Below are 16582 nucleotides of genomic sequence, written 5' to 3' on the forward strand. Positions count from 1 at the left end.
TCAATTCTTCATTGTAATAATAGGAGCTTTTTTCCTTGTGCTGGACCTGAATTGTCTATCAAGAGTGTGTTCTTCAGTGTAGGATTATGCCCTACTGGAAGAGGTGAGGGCATTGAGGTGACATTTCTAGATTTATGGGAATGTACATCATAAAGTGGGTCTTTAAACTGTGGTCTTAAAGTGAGTAATTTGTAGCCATAGTACTTGTAAGCCTTATTTAGGGCAATTGATTTTCAGAAGTGGTAGTGTATTTTGCCTGTAGTGATATTAAGTTTCCATGCCGAATGCCTTTGATGGATTCTCATTTTTGGTGGTTGTTGCAAGTTGAATCTTTGAAGGAGAAACTACTGGATTTTTGTGTCAGGCCAGAGGAGATGTTTTGGCTTCTGGTTTAGATTTCAGAATATGTTGATGTGAGCTGCACTTGGATGTTGTGTTCTGTAGAACATCTGTTCAGGAGCATGACTGTGTAGGGGGAAGAGTGCTGGACAGGAAGGATTAATACCACACTGATGTAGGAGTAGCTACAGACTGTTTAGGTTGGTGACTGTGATCAAGGGTCTCTTAATAAGCTAGTGAAAATGAATTTTGTTCAGGAGTACAAAGTTTGTTTTGAGGACCGAGCAGGAACCAGAAGCAGCGTGCATTCTAAGTCTTTAATTACCTGAAACTTGTAAAAATGTGTCCAGAAGTGCCTGTTGAATCGGTGCAGCTAATTATGGTTTGAAATTATTTGGAATTCAGTAAGTCTGATTAAATTTTTGTAAGAAATTGTATTAGGAACAAAGCTGGAAAATCTTTTAAGTGTAGCTTTATTAAATTGATAGTGCCATTCTAAAAATGAACATGAAAATTCATCTTCTGAGACTAGATAAAGATGGTCAGAAGCTGGGAAGATCTAAAATGTGTTTGGTATGGTCTGATTGCTTTTTTCTCTCTTTTGATAGCGATCACATGGAAAATATTTATGGCTACCTGATGAAATACACCAATCTTGTCACTGGTTGGCAATACCGGTAAGTCTTTTATCGTGCTCTTTAGTAATGTTGGTTTCTGCAGCATCCGAATGAACATGCTTCAGTTTTTTTAATAATGCTTCGATTTCCCATTTTCTAGTAGACAAACTTTATGCAAGAATCTTATGCTTTTCTCAGTATAGATTAAGCTAATATGTAGATGAATAATATTTGTATTAAGGCATGAATATAGAAAAGGCACAGGCAATATAAAGTACTTAACTCATATAGTGGCTTATCACTATGTTTGCATGTGTAAAAAGCATTAGTTTTTTTCTCCTTTTCCATTAAAAAATACTGTCTTTGTGTTTTCTGATGAGTCTTCCCCTTGGTCCCAAATAATGCTACCACTTAAAAAAATTAAGACTTCATTACTGTAAATTCAAACTCAAGCAGCCTTCTCCCTTTCCCCAGGATGTCGTCTCCCCTGGAATAAGTTGATTTTCTGTCAGGTGAAATTCTCTGGTCAGGTTTCTTGTTTAATGCTGTTCCTAGAGCAGCACAGTGCAACCAAATTAATATTGGAGTGACAAGCCCATAGTGTACCACCCTGTGCCACCTGTGCTGCCTCTGGCACGGGGTGACTTGTGTCAATATTCTCATCATCAAACTCAAGTGAAAGTTGAAGCATAATGTCCACGTCCCTTTTTGAGAAAAAAATCTGGAATTGCTTCAGTTTCATGGTTTTGCATCTCAACTCTTTTGTATCTGGGGCTGTTCTACTGTATGTAGTTTAAGGATTTATTAAGCCTTAATGATTCAGGGCATCATTTCTGATTCCCAAAATCTTGCGATAGTGTTCTTCTGTGGACACATTATTCTGTTGTGCAGTCCCTGCTCTCTGGGAAAAAAAAATGCCAAGAAATTAATTTTTGTGCCATCTTGGGGACATAATTCATATGTTTAGGGTTGTCCTGACACAAGTCTTTCAGTCCCAATCCCATCTGTGCCAACTTGTAATGAAAGTATTGAATTCTCCCAGTACCACCACCTGCCCGAAAAAAGGAAAAGGAGCTGGTATTATTTAGTGTATTTGCTTTGTTATCCTTGCAGGTTTTTTGTGTTAAACAATGATGCTGGCCTGCTGGAGTACTTTGTGAATGAGCAGTCTAGACATCTGAAGCCCAGAGGTACCCTGCAGCTGGCTGGGGCTGTCATTTCACCCAGTGATGAAGACTCTCACACCTTCACAGTCAATGCTGCCAGTGGGGAGCAGTATAAACTAAGAGGTAGGACCTGGATTCTTGGGCAGGGGATCCTGCCACTAGAGGACAGTCCTGGCTCTCACCTGGGGCTTGGCTTGGCTGCAGGGCCAAAGAGAGAGAACCTGGTTGGCAAAGTGCTGCCATGAAAATTATGTGCAAAACTTCCATTGCACTGTTCAGCTAGAAACGGTCTGTACTTATGCATAGTTCCATAATGTTTGGGTTTGATGACCTTCAGAAGACTATGAACTTCATATGTGTGGAATGGGGTTTAATCTTCATATATGGTGTCCTTAAATTGTACTGATTCAAAGTTTTCTAAATCATTGTAGATAGCAATACTGTGGTGATGCTCACAGAGAACTTAATTATTCCTAACATTCGGTTTGTTAGCCACCTTGTGGTGGTTATAAAAGCCCATTCTCTGATTTTGTAGGCTGCAGAAATCTAGGCTAATAACTTTGAGTGTTTCTTCCCTTGAAGACTTGCTGTAATTTTCTAATTTGGGATACCTTGCTCTTATTCCAGGAAAACGTTTCATGTTGTTAGATTACAGTATTCGTGAGAGCAGTTATGGTTTGTTGATGTTTTAAAATCAGTTTTTTAATACTAAAAATAGCATACAGAACGAAAAAAGTGTACACTATTTATGTTCAACTTGATTTGATGTTGTAGTTATTACAGGCAAACAAGTTTTAGATTAAAAATAAATTACTTTGCACTGTTAAAGTCTTGTGCTTTTTAAGAATTAAGCAGCCTTTTTTGCCCATACTCTGTAATGTCTTCATTAACAGAATCCGTTTGGTTTGCTTTTATTAGCTACTGATGCTAAAGAGCGGCAGCACTGGGTTAGCAGGCTACAGATATGCACACAGCATCACACAGAAGCTATTGGAAAGGTATGACTGATGCTCTTATGGGCAAAAATCATTTAGGCTGGTGGTAGAAGTAGTTGCAGTACAATTTCAGTGTTATTGAAGCCCTTCCATTTTGGGAGCTTTACTTTTTTTTTTCCCTTTTTTTCCCTTTTTTTTTAACCCCTTGCATTTTTTCTAAAAACCACTCAGCAGCCCAGAGATAAATTTAGGATGAGTTCCCAGCTTTGAGAAGCAAGTCCTCAACACTGTATCTGAGTACTGTTGTTTCCATTTGCTAGCCATGTGGTGGGTATGCATATAGTGTATTTTATAGAACCTCCTGGTTCCCATAACACCTGTTCTGATACCTGATTAAAATCTTGCTTTTAAGTTACAATCAACATCTTGTAGCTGGCTTTGTCGTAAGAGATAAGTTGAATTAATAGCTCTAAATGAAATTCCATTCTCTTAAATGTCAGCTCTATCCTTGCAGGATCTGTTAGGAGTCAGTTTCTGGTACTGTTGCAAATCAAGGACTCATCTGTAAGTCAGAGAAGTGATACTTACTGATCAATCTAATTTCACAGATTGTTCTTAATTAGACTGTAAAACAGGGCAGGTAGAAGCAGACAGTGCACAATATTTAGCAGTTGCTACTAGTGCATTATTAGGGCTTTGCCATCTTTCCTTGCTCTATAAAAAATTAAAAATGGAACTGTTCTGCTATATCTTTCACATTAGAACATTTGCTGGTTATTAGAATTAATTGTAAACATTTCTTAATATGCTTATTTATTCACTAGAACAACCCTCCTCTGAAATCTCGCAGCTTCTCTCTTGCATCCCAAGGAAGTGCCAACTCTCCTGGTGTGCAGAGAAGACCCAGTCAAAATGCAGTTTCCTTCTTCAATGTTGGACATCACAGATTGCCAACTGGAAAAAGAGTTCCCATTATGCAGCCAGATCACCTTGTAGATGTTAGAGAGGTTTGTATGCTTTGAATTGCCTTACAGTTTTTTGAGAGAGCCATGGTGGTATTTGTAAGGTTGTGGAGAAACCTGCTGTTCTTAGTTGGGTAAATTGTCAGTATCATGTCCTTAGCTATTGTTAGCACAGCTGTGTGAGGAAAAGTAACTTGCCCTGGCTGATTGTAGAAGTACATGGTGTATATTCTGTGATTTTTGTACTCTGCAGTAGTATCCTGGTGCTGAAGGTAGAACCATGCTCTCATCCTTGCAAGTCGTAGCGCTACAGGTGACAAGGGAATATCCTTAAGGGATATAACATCACGTACTATGATACTATTACACACTTTTCTTCCCACGTCAAGCTATAGAAGAACTGACTAAGCTGTGCTTGTATCCCTTATTACAAAGGAGAAGTTGGTCATGTCTGGTGTTTCAGAATGCTAATACCACTTTCTGGTATGTTGATTCATTTAGACAAATTGTCTAGGGATGGGTGTGACTGAACAGAGAGCAATTCAGAAGCCTGTTTTTTTTTCACTGTATGTTCAGGTGCAGTGTGTTTTAGGAGAAAAACCCAGAAATAATTACCTTTCCATCTTGACTGACAGAACAGACTGACTACTGGTTGATTTTAACTTGCAAATATTTCCAGGATGGATCTTGCCTATCTAAAGAGTACATTGCAAACCTGTGTTACTTAGTGGTAGCATTGATGTTAATAAGCATTTTAATGTTAACTGTAATTAGTGTGGTGTGATACATGTCTTGGAAAAAATAAGTTCCAGATGGAGGGCTTTTTAATTTAGCAAATAAAGATGTAGGAAGTGTGGAGTTCTATTGACGAATTGCTAGAAACTGAACTTTGACAAACTAGCATAGAAGAGTGCTGTGTATTGTGAGCCTCATTAACCTTAAAATATGTGGCTGAGCACTCCAGTAAGTTCCCAGGTAAATGGGTGTTGCAGATACTTTCACTGGTATGGCATGCTGTCATTGTTCTTGATTCGTATCAGGAACAATGATAAGGTGTAATTATTCAGTAGTTTACACAAGGTGACTGCCTCTTTAAACCTTAGAGTCTCTGAATCTCTCTCCACAGCAGACTGTTCTTGCAGATGTCTTGCAAAAGGGTAATTGCTGCCATCCTGTTTTTATCCTCTTAGAGCAGTAAAGTCTCCTATAGTGCTAATGCAGAGACATGTGAAGTCCTGCCAGGTACTCAAGAAAATAAAAATGTTTCAGAAATGGCTTTTTCACTTTTTGAATTTTCAAACATCATTATGGCATTCAGAATTTCAGGGAGGAAAGAGGAGTATGTGTGAGCTGGAGCACTGAAGCAGTGGCTTGCATCCTCTAATTGGGATGAAGTGGAATGACTTTTCTTGGCATTGCAAAGAGCACAGGAAGCTATTCATGCTCTTTTGATTGCTACTGCATGATTATTTATGAACTTAAAAACTTTTGACCTGTACAGATGAAGAGTCCTCAGTAGTACTGGCTTTTCTGAATGTTAGTTTGCTTGCCTTTTTAAAGTTAAAATGCTCATTAGATAGAATGCCTACTTTTTTTTAGATATGGTTAAAATACTGAAGAGCAGGGACATGCCTTTTACCCCTGAGCATCACACAGCTCGAATACTTAAAAATTCTTTTTGAAAAGCTGTGGGAAGAGGAACTTTTTTCAAAGGATCTGCTACATTGTGACCTTTTTTGATTTCCCCATGAATTGCACTATACTGGGTCTTCTGTCAGTCCCTTTCCCTTTGACTGCCCCTTGTTCTTGGCTGAATATGTGTCATGATGCTGACTTGGTTACCATGCAAAGCAGGAGGTTTAAGAAGATCTTTTTGCTAACTTGCACTAAATGCACGTGTGTGTGTTTGCAAAGTGAGAACAATAGCCTGTGTATTTTTCCTAGATTCTGAATTTTTAGTTACTGTGCTTTTCTTCTCCTGGCACTATTTTTGTTTATTTTCCAAAGCTGAGTGTATAAATATGAAAAGCCTTAGGACTGTTGAAAATGTGTTCTTTGAAAGCGAAGATGTGCCTATTTGAACTTCATAGCTAAGCATAGCATGGCTTGTCCTATTGACTGGCCTGATCCTGGAATGAAGTGCTTGGGGCCTACCATACGGTGAATTACTAACAGTAAAGGTCACCAGAAGGATTGTGGTGATTTGTCAACTAATTATCTGTGGGGGTTTTGTGTGGGGTTTTTTCTAAGCCAACACACTTTTTCAAAGTTGGAAAAAAACTGCGCTCAAAGGCTTTTATCACGTTTGTGACTGGAGAAAAATGAGACACATGTTGTGATAGCAGCTGGTGTGTTTGCATAGGCAAGGCTATATATAACTAAATGTTTTAGTAGCTTTCTGTCCTGTTGCTCTTGGGATATGCTAAGGCTGGCTCTGCACAGTTAACACCACTTTTAAAGAGCCAATGCTCTGTGAATTCACACCTTCATGGAGCCAAGCCCTTAACAGTTCCAAAGATCACATACTATGAACTTGGATGAATACATGTTCCTTAAGTATTGCATAAAATCTTAAAAGCAGTTCCTGGAAGGGATTGCAGGTAGTAGTACTGAAAAAAAGAGTCAGTCAGATACTGCTAGGATTGGGAATTAAATAATTGCAGCGAAAAAGCTACGTAGTGCCATAGCAGTTAAATGCATTATTCTTTAAGGATTCTTTAAAGAAATTCTGCTGCTGCTCTGCTAAATCAATCTGTCCTTACATTTACCTAACTGCCAGAACACATAATGGTTGCAGAGTAGTGCTGTCCAGTTAGATGGATGCTGTTTGTTGTTCCTCCCCAGAAAGGGGGATTAGCATATGTAGGAATTTACCTTCATCCCTGTGATTCAAAATCAGGTAATATTTTGTTTCTGTGAGTATAAAGAGGAAGGTGCTGCTTGATGGCTGTTGTGCTTTGCCCCCCTGTACCTCATGTGGGCAGATGTGCTGTTGCAGATTCTGTGATTTAGGGGTGTGGAGCTCTGTGTGAAGGAGGAAAGGAGTTTGGGGGAGAGCAAGTGGAACAATGACAACAGGGCAGGACAGCTGCAATCTGAACACATAATGAAAGTGAAAATCCTGCTGGCTTTTCTTCCCTCCCTGCAAAGTAAATGCTGAGATAGTGATAATCAGTGTGGTGTCAGTGCAGATAATAAATGAGGATCCTGTATGGTTTGAGCCAAAATGAGGAATAGAGGTCTTTTCTGTTAGAGTGCTGCACCTCTGCTCACAGGGAGTGAAAAAATATTGATACACACAGACAGTAGATCCTGTTCCAGGCTGTGCAGAGCACAGAGCTTAATTACTTCTCACACAGAGTGCATGTAGGGTTCCCCCCCATCCCTATCAACTAGGCATGAAACCGTTTGATATTTACTGCAACAAGTATCATGTTCCAATTCCTCTTTGCTTTTTATTTTGAAGTCGCTTTGATATTCGTTGGCTTGTTAATAAAGTGCCATGTATTTTCGTGGGTAAATTCATCGTTCATTTAATGACTCCCTAGTAGTAGTAGTTCTCGTAAGTACAGTTAATTTTACATACATCTGTTGCCTTGTAGTTTTATTATTGTCCTAAAATCATTTGGGATCCTCTGTGTGCACAGCTGAACACGTATCACACAACACTTCTACCACCTGATAACTGACTGTTTTGTTTGACAGATGATGTCTCAGGCTGAGGGCCAACAGAGAGACTTGATCAGGAGCATAGAATGCCTTCCTGCCTCCGGTCACCTTACATCCTTGGATCAAGACCTATTGATGCTCAAAGCAACTTCCATGGCGACCATGAACTGCTTAAATGACTGTTTCCATATTCTCCAGTTACAACATGCTTCTCAACAAAAGGGATCCTTACCAGCAGGTGGGTATAGGTGCTCACAGAGAGCAGAACTCTGTAACAAATACAAACCCCTTCCTTCTTGCAAAAATGTTCGTTCCACAAATGCAATTTCACATGGGCAAAGGAAACTGCTGACTGCCTGGTTGCTTGTGAATTTTTCCAGAGACCAACTTGTTTGTGTTGGGTGGAACTCTGTTCATGTTGTATATATTTTTAAAAATCATTTATTCTATCAAGAAGTCTGTGTCAGCAGCTGTATAAATGTAACATCTAATTGTTGTACAACATCTCACAACAGAATAAACTACATAAGGCACCCCAACAAGAAGGCTGCCTTTGGGATGTAACTGGCTACGCAGGAACAGTAATAGTGGAGGGGGAATTTAGGGGATTGCAGATTCTAGGACATGTAGTGTCCACTACATCTCTGTCAGATGTCATGCTTTTTTGATCATTTTTTTGCACACTAAATAGCTATTCTAAGTATTTACATGTGTGTAGCTTCCATTTCTAGTTAAGCATTAAAATACAATACTCTAAATTTGCACTGGTTGTTACTAATACTGTTTAAATATCAGCATTCTTGTTTTGAGTTACTGTCTTAGTCTAAACCATGGTCTAAAGACAAGTGTATTCTATTCTGAGGCCAGAATGGACTTGTAAGCCAATGAAAATTGGTTAAAGGTTGAGAAAAACAGAAAATCTCTTTTTAATAAACAGCTGACCACCCCAACAAACAAACAAAACCCCCCCAAACCCTACTGCTCCTGTGTGTGGAATCTGTGCATTCACAGGCAGCAGACAAGTATGTTGCCGTGTCTGCACAATTGATCACTTCTATGCAAGTAAGAGCTTAGTGGAATTGTTCTACCTGATTCATGTCAGTGTATGGAGCTGAATGTGATTGTGGTTGTTTGTAAATTCTTTGGCATCTTATTGTGCCTTTTTTTCATGTGTTCACTTTGTGGCTTTTTGTGAGCTTTACAGGATTTTCAAATGCTTCTCTTGCACAACTGGTCAGTAGATATAGTAAGTAGGTAACAAAGTACACACAGAAGTTGTCTCTCCCCTTATCTGTCCCATAATCCTCTCATATTTGTGGTGCCTGCTTTTCCAGGGCATATTATTTCAGAGCTGTAATTAATTTAGCTTCAAAGATGAAAAAAAAAGTTATATAAAAGTGTTAAAACGATATAAAAAGTGTTTGTGATTTTAAAATCACCAGAGGCATTAAAAGAGAATATGTGAATAGACTGAATTAAATTTTTTGCTGTATTTCAGTTCAAAATTTCATTTTAAAACAAAAAAACTGGATGGCAACTCATGAGCTGTTTGTCTGAACTCTGAAGTTATGCTGAAAGAACTCTTCCTATTCTCTGTGAATTTTTTGACTGTTAATGCATAACTGTGGGAGGTGCACATCAGAAGTGTCTTTGTTTTGGCATTTTCACATATGCACTACTAGGATGGCTTTTTGACTTGTGTTTGGGGACATAAGTAGGGTCCAATGAGCACCACTGTAATAACTTAAGAAGACACTTTTGGTTTGGGATCTTTTTGACAAGTGGTGTAGGTTTTTAGTTTTTTTAAACCATGCAGGGAAAAGCTTAATTCACTGATTGCTATTCAGTTGGTATCTGCTTGTTAATGGACAGATCTAAAAATACTGCTTGAACATGTCCAAATCTTGAAGATTTTCAGTGATATCCTAGGGAGATGGATGGAGAAGAGAGGATCAGCAGATTGGATACTGGGGCCAGAGTTAAAAAGAGACCATTAAAAGAATGCTTGTGTCTTTCTGCAGCCTTCCATCTCCTCCCCTGCTGTGGCCTTTCTAGAGACACTGTAATACATTTGTTCCTTTCAAGGATTGCCAAGAACTTCTTAAATTTTTTTTTTTAAATCCATTTAGCTTAGATTTCTCCTCTTGACTCAGGAGGGATCCTTCTGGTTCAGCTGCTGGAGCCAGGCTTAAAAACCAAGGATTAGAAATTATGTAAGAGTGCCAGTTTGCTATAGATCGTTAAATGACAAACCCTGCTCCCCCCCCCCAAACAAACAAAAAAAAGAAAAAAAGCAGAAGACTGAAAATACTGCCCCAACACATCAAAGTGTATTGTGAATCACAAAGATGAACAAGAAAGTTCCACCCATTAACTTTTCCTAAATTCAAGTCAAAAGTGCTGTGCAACAACAATTTGCAACTCTTGAAGAAAAATGTAGGAAGTGAAAACTCAAGAGGTCTGCCCTGTAGCAGAGGGGAAGTGCTGACAACTGTTTAAAAAGAATTTGGGTGAAGACTTTAGGGGAGGAAGAGGTCACAAGTAAAGAAAATGGCTTGTGCCTATGCAAAATAGCTAAGAGCAGATTTGTATATGCTTTTCCAGTGGAAGAGAAGTATTAAGGTGGTATCTTGTCCATTCACAAAGACTAAAACACAGCTGGGAGCTCAAATCTTTCAAAAATACCCTCCAAACAGCAAAAAGTAAACAGAGAAAGTAATAAATAAGGTTATTCTAGAGGTTTCTGATAGAAAATATAAAAGGGATGCTGTGGGTTAAATTCAAGATAGTACAGAGGCAAGTGAGTGTGGATTAAATGCAATTTAGAACATGCAGTTAGAGATTAGTGTGTTGAAATTTACAGCTTAGAAAGCAGGTGTCATGAGGAGGTTTTAAAGACAAGTAAAACCTTTTCAAAAAGGTGTGACAATGACATTCTGAGCGTCTTACTTTTTGACTTCTTTGACACTTCTGTTTAAATAGCTTAAGTTTAGTGTGGTCAGGAATTCTTGTTTCTTAGGATGTAGTGAATTAATGAGTAATGGATGATGAAAATAAGCTACCTTGCTGTGGAAAAGTTGTCTTGTCTCAATAGTAACTTTTTTCCTGCCCCACTGTCTTCCTGGTAGAAATGCTGCTGTTTATCTGAATTAAGCTTACTCTGCCTGTTGTGGTTGGGGATGTGACCTAGTTGCAGGTAACAGGGGTCTGGTAATAAAGGATTGTGTATCATACGGGAAGAGACAGCAGACACCTTAGTATAGGTGTCTTAGTATAGCACAGGGAACTGCTATCGGGTGGTAGAAATTCAGAATTTCCTAATAATTTCTGTGTTTGCAATCCACCCAAGATGGTTTGTCAGTTTGTGTATTCTTCAGTAAAAACTGATTGGAATCACCTGTACATTATTACCCTTTGAAAAAGAATGGAACATTTGTATTATTAATGAGGAACCCGACCTGTTCTGATAAATTAACTGGGAGTAACTAGAGATGCCGGAATCATCAGGTGGGTAATAGCTTTCCAAACCCTGCAGCTTTTTTTTTTTTTTTTTTTTTTTTGACAGCTATTATTTATTCAACAGTGTGTGCCTGCCTTCTCTGCAGCTGAGAAAGGACAAGCACCCTCTCCAGAGAACACACTGGCAACAAAACTTCTGCTTTAGGTCTTTTTAGTCTAGAACAGAGCTGAGTTTTAGAAGCTAATAAGTGGAAAGCTGCCCTTTTTTATTTTGGTACCAGTTAAAGAAAAGTGTAAGGGCTGCTTAACATTCCCATGATACTGGGTTCCTCCTGTAGTGTCTGATTACACTTTTCATGACACCAACTAGTTTCTCCAGTCCAAGTTGCATGTATTACAGCTCACCAATCCCAGTGTTTGTGCTAATGATCACTGAAGGTGGTGTCTCATTGCACCACCTTTGTTTAGTGGCTGCTGGAGGCATTGGCTGCAGGAGGAATTGGCTGCTTTCAGCTTATTCCATTAAAAATAGCTCTTCTTTTGGAAACTGCTTTTTACTGACCCTGGAGAGGATGAGCAAGTTTCAGCGCAAACTTTCCTTTGCTTCAGGAACCACGATCAGTTGGTTGGAACCGAAGATCTCTCTGGCAAACCACTTCAAAAATGGAGCAGCTCAGAATTTCCCAGCAGAGATAAACAAGCCAGCATCTGTCAGAGAAGAGCAGTCCATTGCAGAGCCCTGCCAGCTAACAAGGGTAAGGTAATGTGAACATCCCATTTCTGTGGGGAATTATTCGGAGGAATACCTGTAAATGTTTCAATCGTATTATGTGAAAATTATTTAGTGACAGCTATTCTCATACTACTGGTTAGCTGTGTAGGAGGAGAAGTGAGGACAGTTGCAGTAGATGAAACTCTCTACCTTGTTTATTCAAGAAATTTTTGCTGCTTTATGTAACTTGCTGTCAAGTGGAGGGAGCCAATTGGGGTGGTAATGCAAGGCATTGAAATAGGTTTCTTGCACTTCATTATTTACTTATCTAAAATAAAATGCAAGGGAATACTGCCTAACTGAAATTCATGACACTCTCAAAATAGGCCCAAGAAGAACTGCCTAAGTAGACAAAAGACGAAATTGCTGGTCTTCAGCTATTACATCTCCCTTTCTTTCTAGGTCTTGTTGCATCTGTTTTTCTTAATCTGAGCAACTCTCATTATTTGACTGCAGGATGGCTTAATGCATTTGAAATACAGTTACAGTCTGTATCATTATCAGCTACAGTCTGTATCATTATAGCTGGCAAAATGGATTTGAATTGCAAAACACTGAAGGAAAAAACCAGCAGGGATTATGATGAAGAACATGTTTTCCTAACTAAGCTAGAAAATCATAATCACATCCTCTTTATGCTAGTTGGTTTCAAACAGTTGTTTGGCTGAGACTGTGTCACTGTGAAAAGATAATGTGCTGGTTTAGGTCTCTGCAATAGCACTGGGCTGTCTTAGAGCAAAATCAAAATGGAAAAGATTTTTTTCAGTTGCTATAGTTTATAGATCTTTAAATGGGTCAGAGTAGTTACTATTAAGTTAAAAAAAGAAAAGATGAAACAAAACTAGGAGCTTTCAACTAAATCGCTTAATTCCTTCCTTTCAATAATTAAGCAAGCTACAGTTTGAGTACTTAGTGTGTTTGAGGTATGAATGGTGTTATCACTCCCTGTAGGTATTTTCAACTTTTATTTCTGAGAGCAGATCAGCATAGCATCCTTGGAAAGGAGTCACCTCTGTGATACTGCAATTGTCATCAGGATTTGAGCTCTGTGTGAGGGCTTGGCCCCCTGTTTTTGGTGGTTGAGTGTTCATAAATCTGCTTTGGGCCGGGGCAGCTGCTTCAGGACAAAGGGCTTTGCTTAGGCAGAGGCATATTGCTGCCTTCCCGTGGCATTCAGTGCCTCTCCCTTCTGCATCTGCCTCCCTCCAGCTGCTTGCCCCAGGAGGATGCGGCTCAGAGCCCTAGGAATGCCACCATCCCTTCTGCCTGAAGTGTTTGACTTTCTGCTTGTGATGTGGTGGTAAATCGTTGCTGATATAATTTCCAGTCTGTCTGCTTTAGTTACACAGACACCGGCACCTGCAGTGTTTGTATGTGTGGGGTTTTGTTTTATGAAACTACTCCAAGTTACTTTTTTTCTTTCGCTGTTATATATTTGCACTCACAGCAACATGATAATGCTTGTGAGGAGCAGCTTGTAGATACCAGGCAGGATGGTAGTCAAGGAACGTGGAACTACAGTCTGATACAGCCTTTGGAGTAGTGATGGCAACGCTGGAAAGGCTGAAGTAGTGTGGAGGTGAAAGGGGTTACTGAGGTGGTTGGAATTGCTGCTAGCTTTTGCTTTGCTGTTTCTGTGTATGTGTTAGATGCTTGACATTCTGTGAACTCACAAAACTTACAGGAATTTCTTTTAAGCTTTTTTTCTTTTTTTCCATGACCCATGTGGGAGAGGGTGAGAAATCTGAGCCTGAATCCTCCAGATGGAATCTGCACTGAGTTATCTTCATATCCATTCAAATTCTTCAGCTGTTGTTTATTTTGGGAGTAGATTCCATTGTGTAGCCCTCTGCAGGGGTTTATTTAGCCTTTTTCATACATGGACAGTTAAATACAATATTAAGTCCTTTTTGAATACTGTCTGGCCAGTTCCATCTTTGAGCTAAGCCTATGGCTCTTATTGCAGGAACCTGAAGAAATAAATCCAGATGAGGAGCTAGAGGATATCTGTGACGATAAAGAAGATGATCTAGGAGCAGTGGAAGAGCAGCGCAGTGTTATCTTGCACCTTTTGTCTCAGCTGAAACTTGGCATGGACTTAACAAGAGTAAGTAACTGAAGTGTGAAGACTGGCTGCAGTAAAAGTGAAGTATCGTTTAAAACTCAGCTCCTGTATTGAACAGTATGGAGTTTAGTATGAAACTGTGGCCAGTAGCAACTTCAGGTCCCAAGATTTGATGTCCCAGATTGAGATGGTCAGCACATTTCACCTAAACCTATCTTTTTTATTACCTTCTCTTTGTGTTTTCTACCGTGTTTTTGTTGCCTTTCCTGTAATGGCCTGTTTTCTTTCCTGTATTTGAACCTTAGTCTTTTTGTGCTGTTTTCTACAGCCTTCTCGTATTTCTCTTTCTTCTTTCCTTCCATGATTTCTTTTCTATCTTGATAATGCTTTTTCGCACAGCTTGTATAACCCTACACCTGTGTGCATGCTGCTTCTGAAAAGAAGTTTTCTTTTGGTTCCCCCTTACCTTTAGATGCCTGTTTAAGCCTCTTTTCTATTCTCATTTCTGTGTTTGTTCACAAGCAAGCAGGAACAAAGTTGCACTGGAGAGAATTGGATTTGACACTTGAGTGCAGAACTCAAAAGCAAGCAGCTTGGAAAAATTAACGCTCAGGTGCCATTAGACAACTTGGGCAGCAAATCTGGGAAGAGCAGGCTGCTACCAGCTTATGTTCAGTTCACTCCTGTAAAGACCTCTTGCCATAAGCACTAGGCACTTTGAAATCAGAAAATGGATTTTACAGTAGCATGGAATGAGAAAAACACTCTCTCTTGGAATTATGGATTATTACATTTTTTTAACCCTATGTTTTTTGAGCACGAGCTACATAGCCCTTAGAAACTTCTATTGTGCAGCTTATGTTTCACAACTTGAGAGGGAAAACGAAAACGTGATATGAACAGGCCCTGCTGTCTGCAAGTCAGACTTAAACCGCTGCTGCTGTACCAGAAACTGATGAAGTTACTCTTTCACTTACATTGAAGATTGGATTTAGGATATCTTTTTCTCTTAGTTGGAACAAGTTGTTAAGCCTGTTTTCCAGTTGTGACTTTTGGCTGTGTGGGGAGAATTGTCTTTATATATAGCAGGCAAATCACTGAAGTGGACTAACCTGGCTTCAAAACAGGTAATGAAGTTGTTAGAATTGTACTTAACTCATTATGTACTGAAGTAAAAAACCACTTAGTACTCAAGGTTGGTGTTGCAACAACATGGCAAGTGTATTCAGTTTAATTTGAATGTCTATTAAGTCTTATGTCTGTGCTTTTTCTCTTTGAATGCAGCTGATTTAAGTGGATTGTCTTGATCTCGTGGCTGAGACACCCTGTGTTGCTGTTTACAGCAGTTAGTTCTGTGAGTTGTGTGTGTTTAGTTAGTTATGTGAGGCTAGTTCCCACAGCAGAGAAGGAAAACACTGATGATATCCACAGCCTTTCACTCTAGGGCATTGCCCTTGGCTCAGGAAGTACAGGATTGTTGGTTTTTATAGAGTTGAATGTAACTGGGAAAGTGTAAGGTACCTCTGCTCAGAGGCACAGGCTCAACCCATACTATGCTGCTTCTCATGGATGCTTGTCCTAGTTGCTGTGTTGAGAGAGATTCTCCAAGCTCTCCAGAGCTGGTATAGCTTCCTTGTTCTCTTCTCCATTAGACCATACCTTTCCTAACTTCTGCTCTGAACCTTCTTTGCTATAGTTTGAGTTCCTTCATGCTTGTTTTCTCTTTCACAGGCATATGGGACACATTATCTCTTTGCAACTCTTGTATGGTTTTTTTTTTTTTTTAAACTGGTGCTCAGTCCCTTTCGACCTCTTTAGTCTTAGTAATACTCATTGGGCTTTTATTGCCTTGTAAATTGCTTTTCTGGAACTTCTGACCACTGTCTTTTGCTCACATCTTACATGAAGGACAAGAAAGTGCACTCCGAAAGTGTGGTGTCCCAAACAGCACAGAATCCTCCTCCCAAGGACTTCCCTTATAAAATGCCTGTCTCTGTTTTCCTTACTAGAGCCTCATGGCTTTTCTTTTATTTTCAGGTGGTTCTTCCCACCTTCATTCTAGAGAAGCGGTCGTTGCTGGAGATGTACGCGGACTTCATGTCCCACCCCGATCTCTTCGTTGCCATCACGAACGGCGGCAGCCCCGAGGAGAGGATGATCCGCTTCGTGGAGTATTACCTCACCTCCTTCCACGAGGGCCGCAAGGGAGCCATTGCCAAGAAGCCCTACAATCCCATCATCGGGGAGACCTTCCACTGCTCCTGGAGGATGCCCAAGAGCGACGTGGCCACCGAAGCTGGCACCAACTCCTCTGCTCACTCCCCCTCGGAGCAAGTAACTCTGCCTAAAGATCCGGAAGGCCAAGCAGAGCCGGACTATTACACAGTGAAATTTGTAGCTGAGCAAGTGTCCCACCATCCTCCTGTCTCAGGGTTTTATGCTGAGTGTGTAGAGCGGAAGATGTGTGTCAATGCCCACGTCTGGACAAAAAGTAAATTCCTGGGAATGTCAATAGGAGTGACAATGGTTGGTGAGGGTAAGTGCAAATTCTGTCCTTTGTTCATTTTAGAAATTTGTTAAAATACTGTTAATTTGATG

The 16582-nt window shown here is 39.8% G+C and overlaps 1 protein-coding gene across 1 annotated transcript in view; it reads left to right on the plus strand.

Moving 5' to 3' along the window:
- Window positions 1-16582, plus strand: part of OSBPL11 (oxysterol binding protein like 11) — a 39874-nt gene that overhangs the window by 13924 nt on the left and 9368 nt on the right. The window contains exons 2-9 of the mRNA XM_042040320.1: window positions 948-1016; window positions 2070-2245; window positions 3041-3120; window positions 3882-4064; window positions 7725-7926; window positions 11757-11902; window positions 13886-14026; window positions 16022-16520. Of these exons, the coding sequence (XP_041896254.1) occupies window positions 948-1016; window positions 2070-2245; window positions 3041-3120; window positions 3882-4064; window positions 7725-7926; window positions 11757-11902; window positions 13886-14026; window positions 16022-16520 (1496 nt within the window). The remainder of the gene's footprint in view (window positions 1-947; window positions 1017-2069; window positions 2246-3040; window positions 3121-3881; window positions 4065-7724; window positions 7927-11756; window positions 11903-13885; window positions 14027-16021; window positions 16521-16582) is intronic.

Source organism: Corvus kubaryi, unplaced genomic scaffold (genome assembly GCF_017639235.1).
Source record: "Corvus kubaryi isolate FWS band 111438036 unplaced genomic scaffold, C.kubaryi_AGA036_p1.0 37396, whole genome shotgun sequence".
Taxonomy (NCBI): domain Eukaryota; kingdom Metazoa; phylum Chordata; class Aves; order Passeriformes; family Corvidae; genus Corvus; species Corvus kubaryi.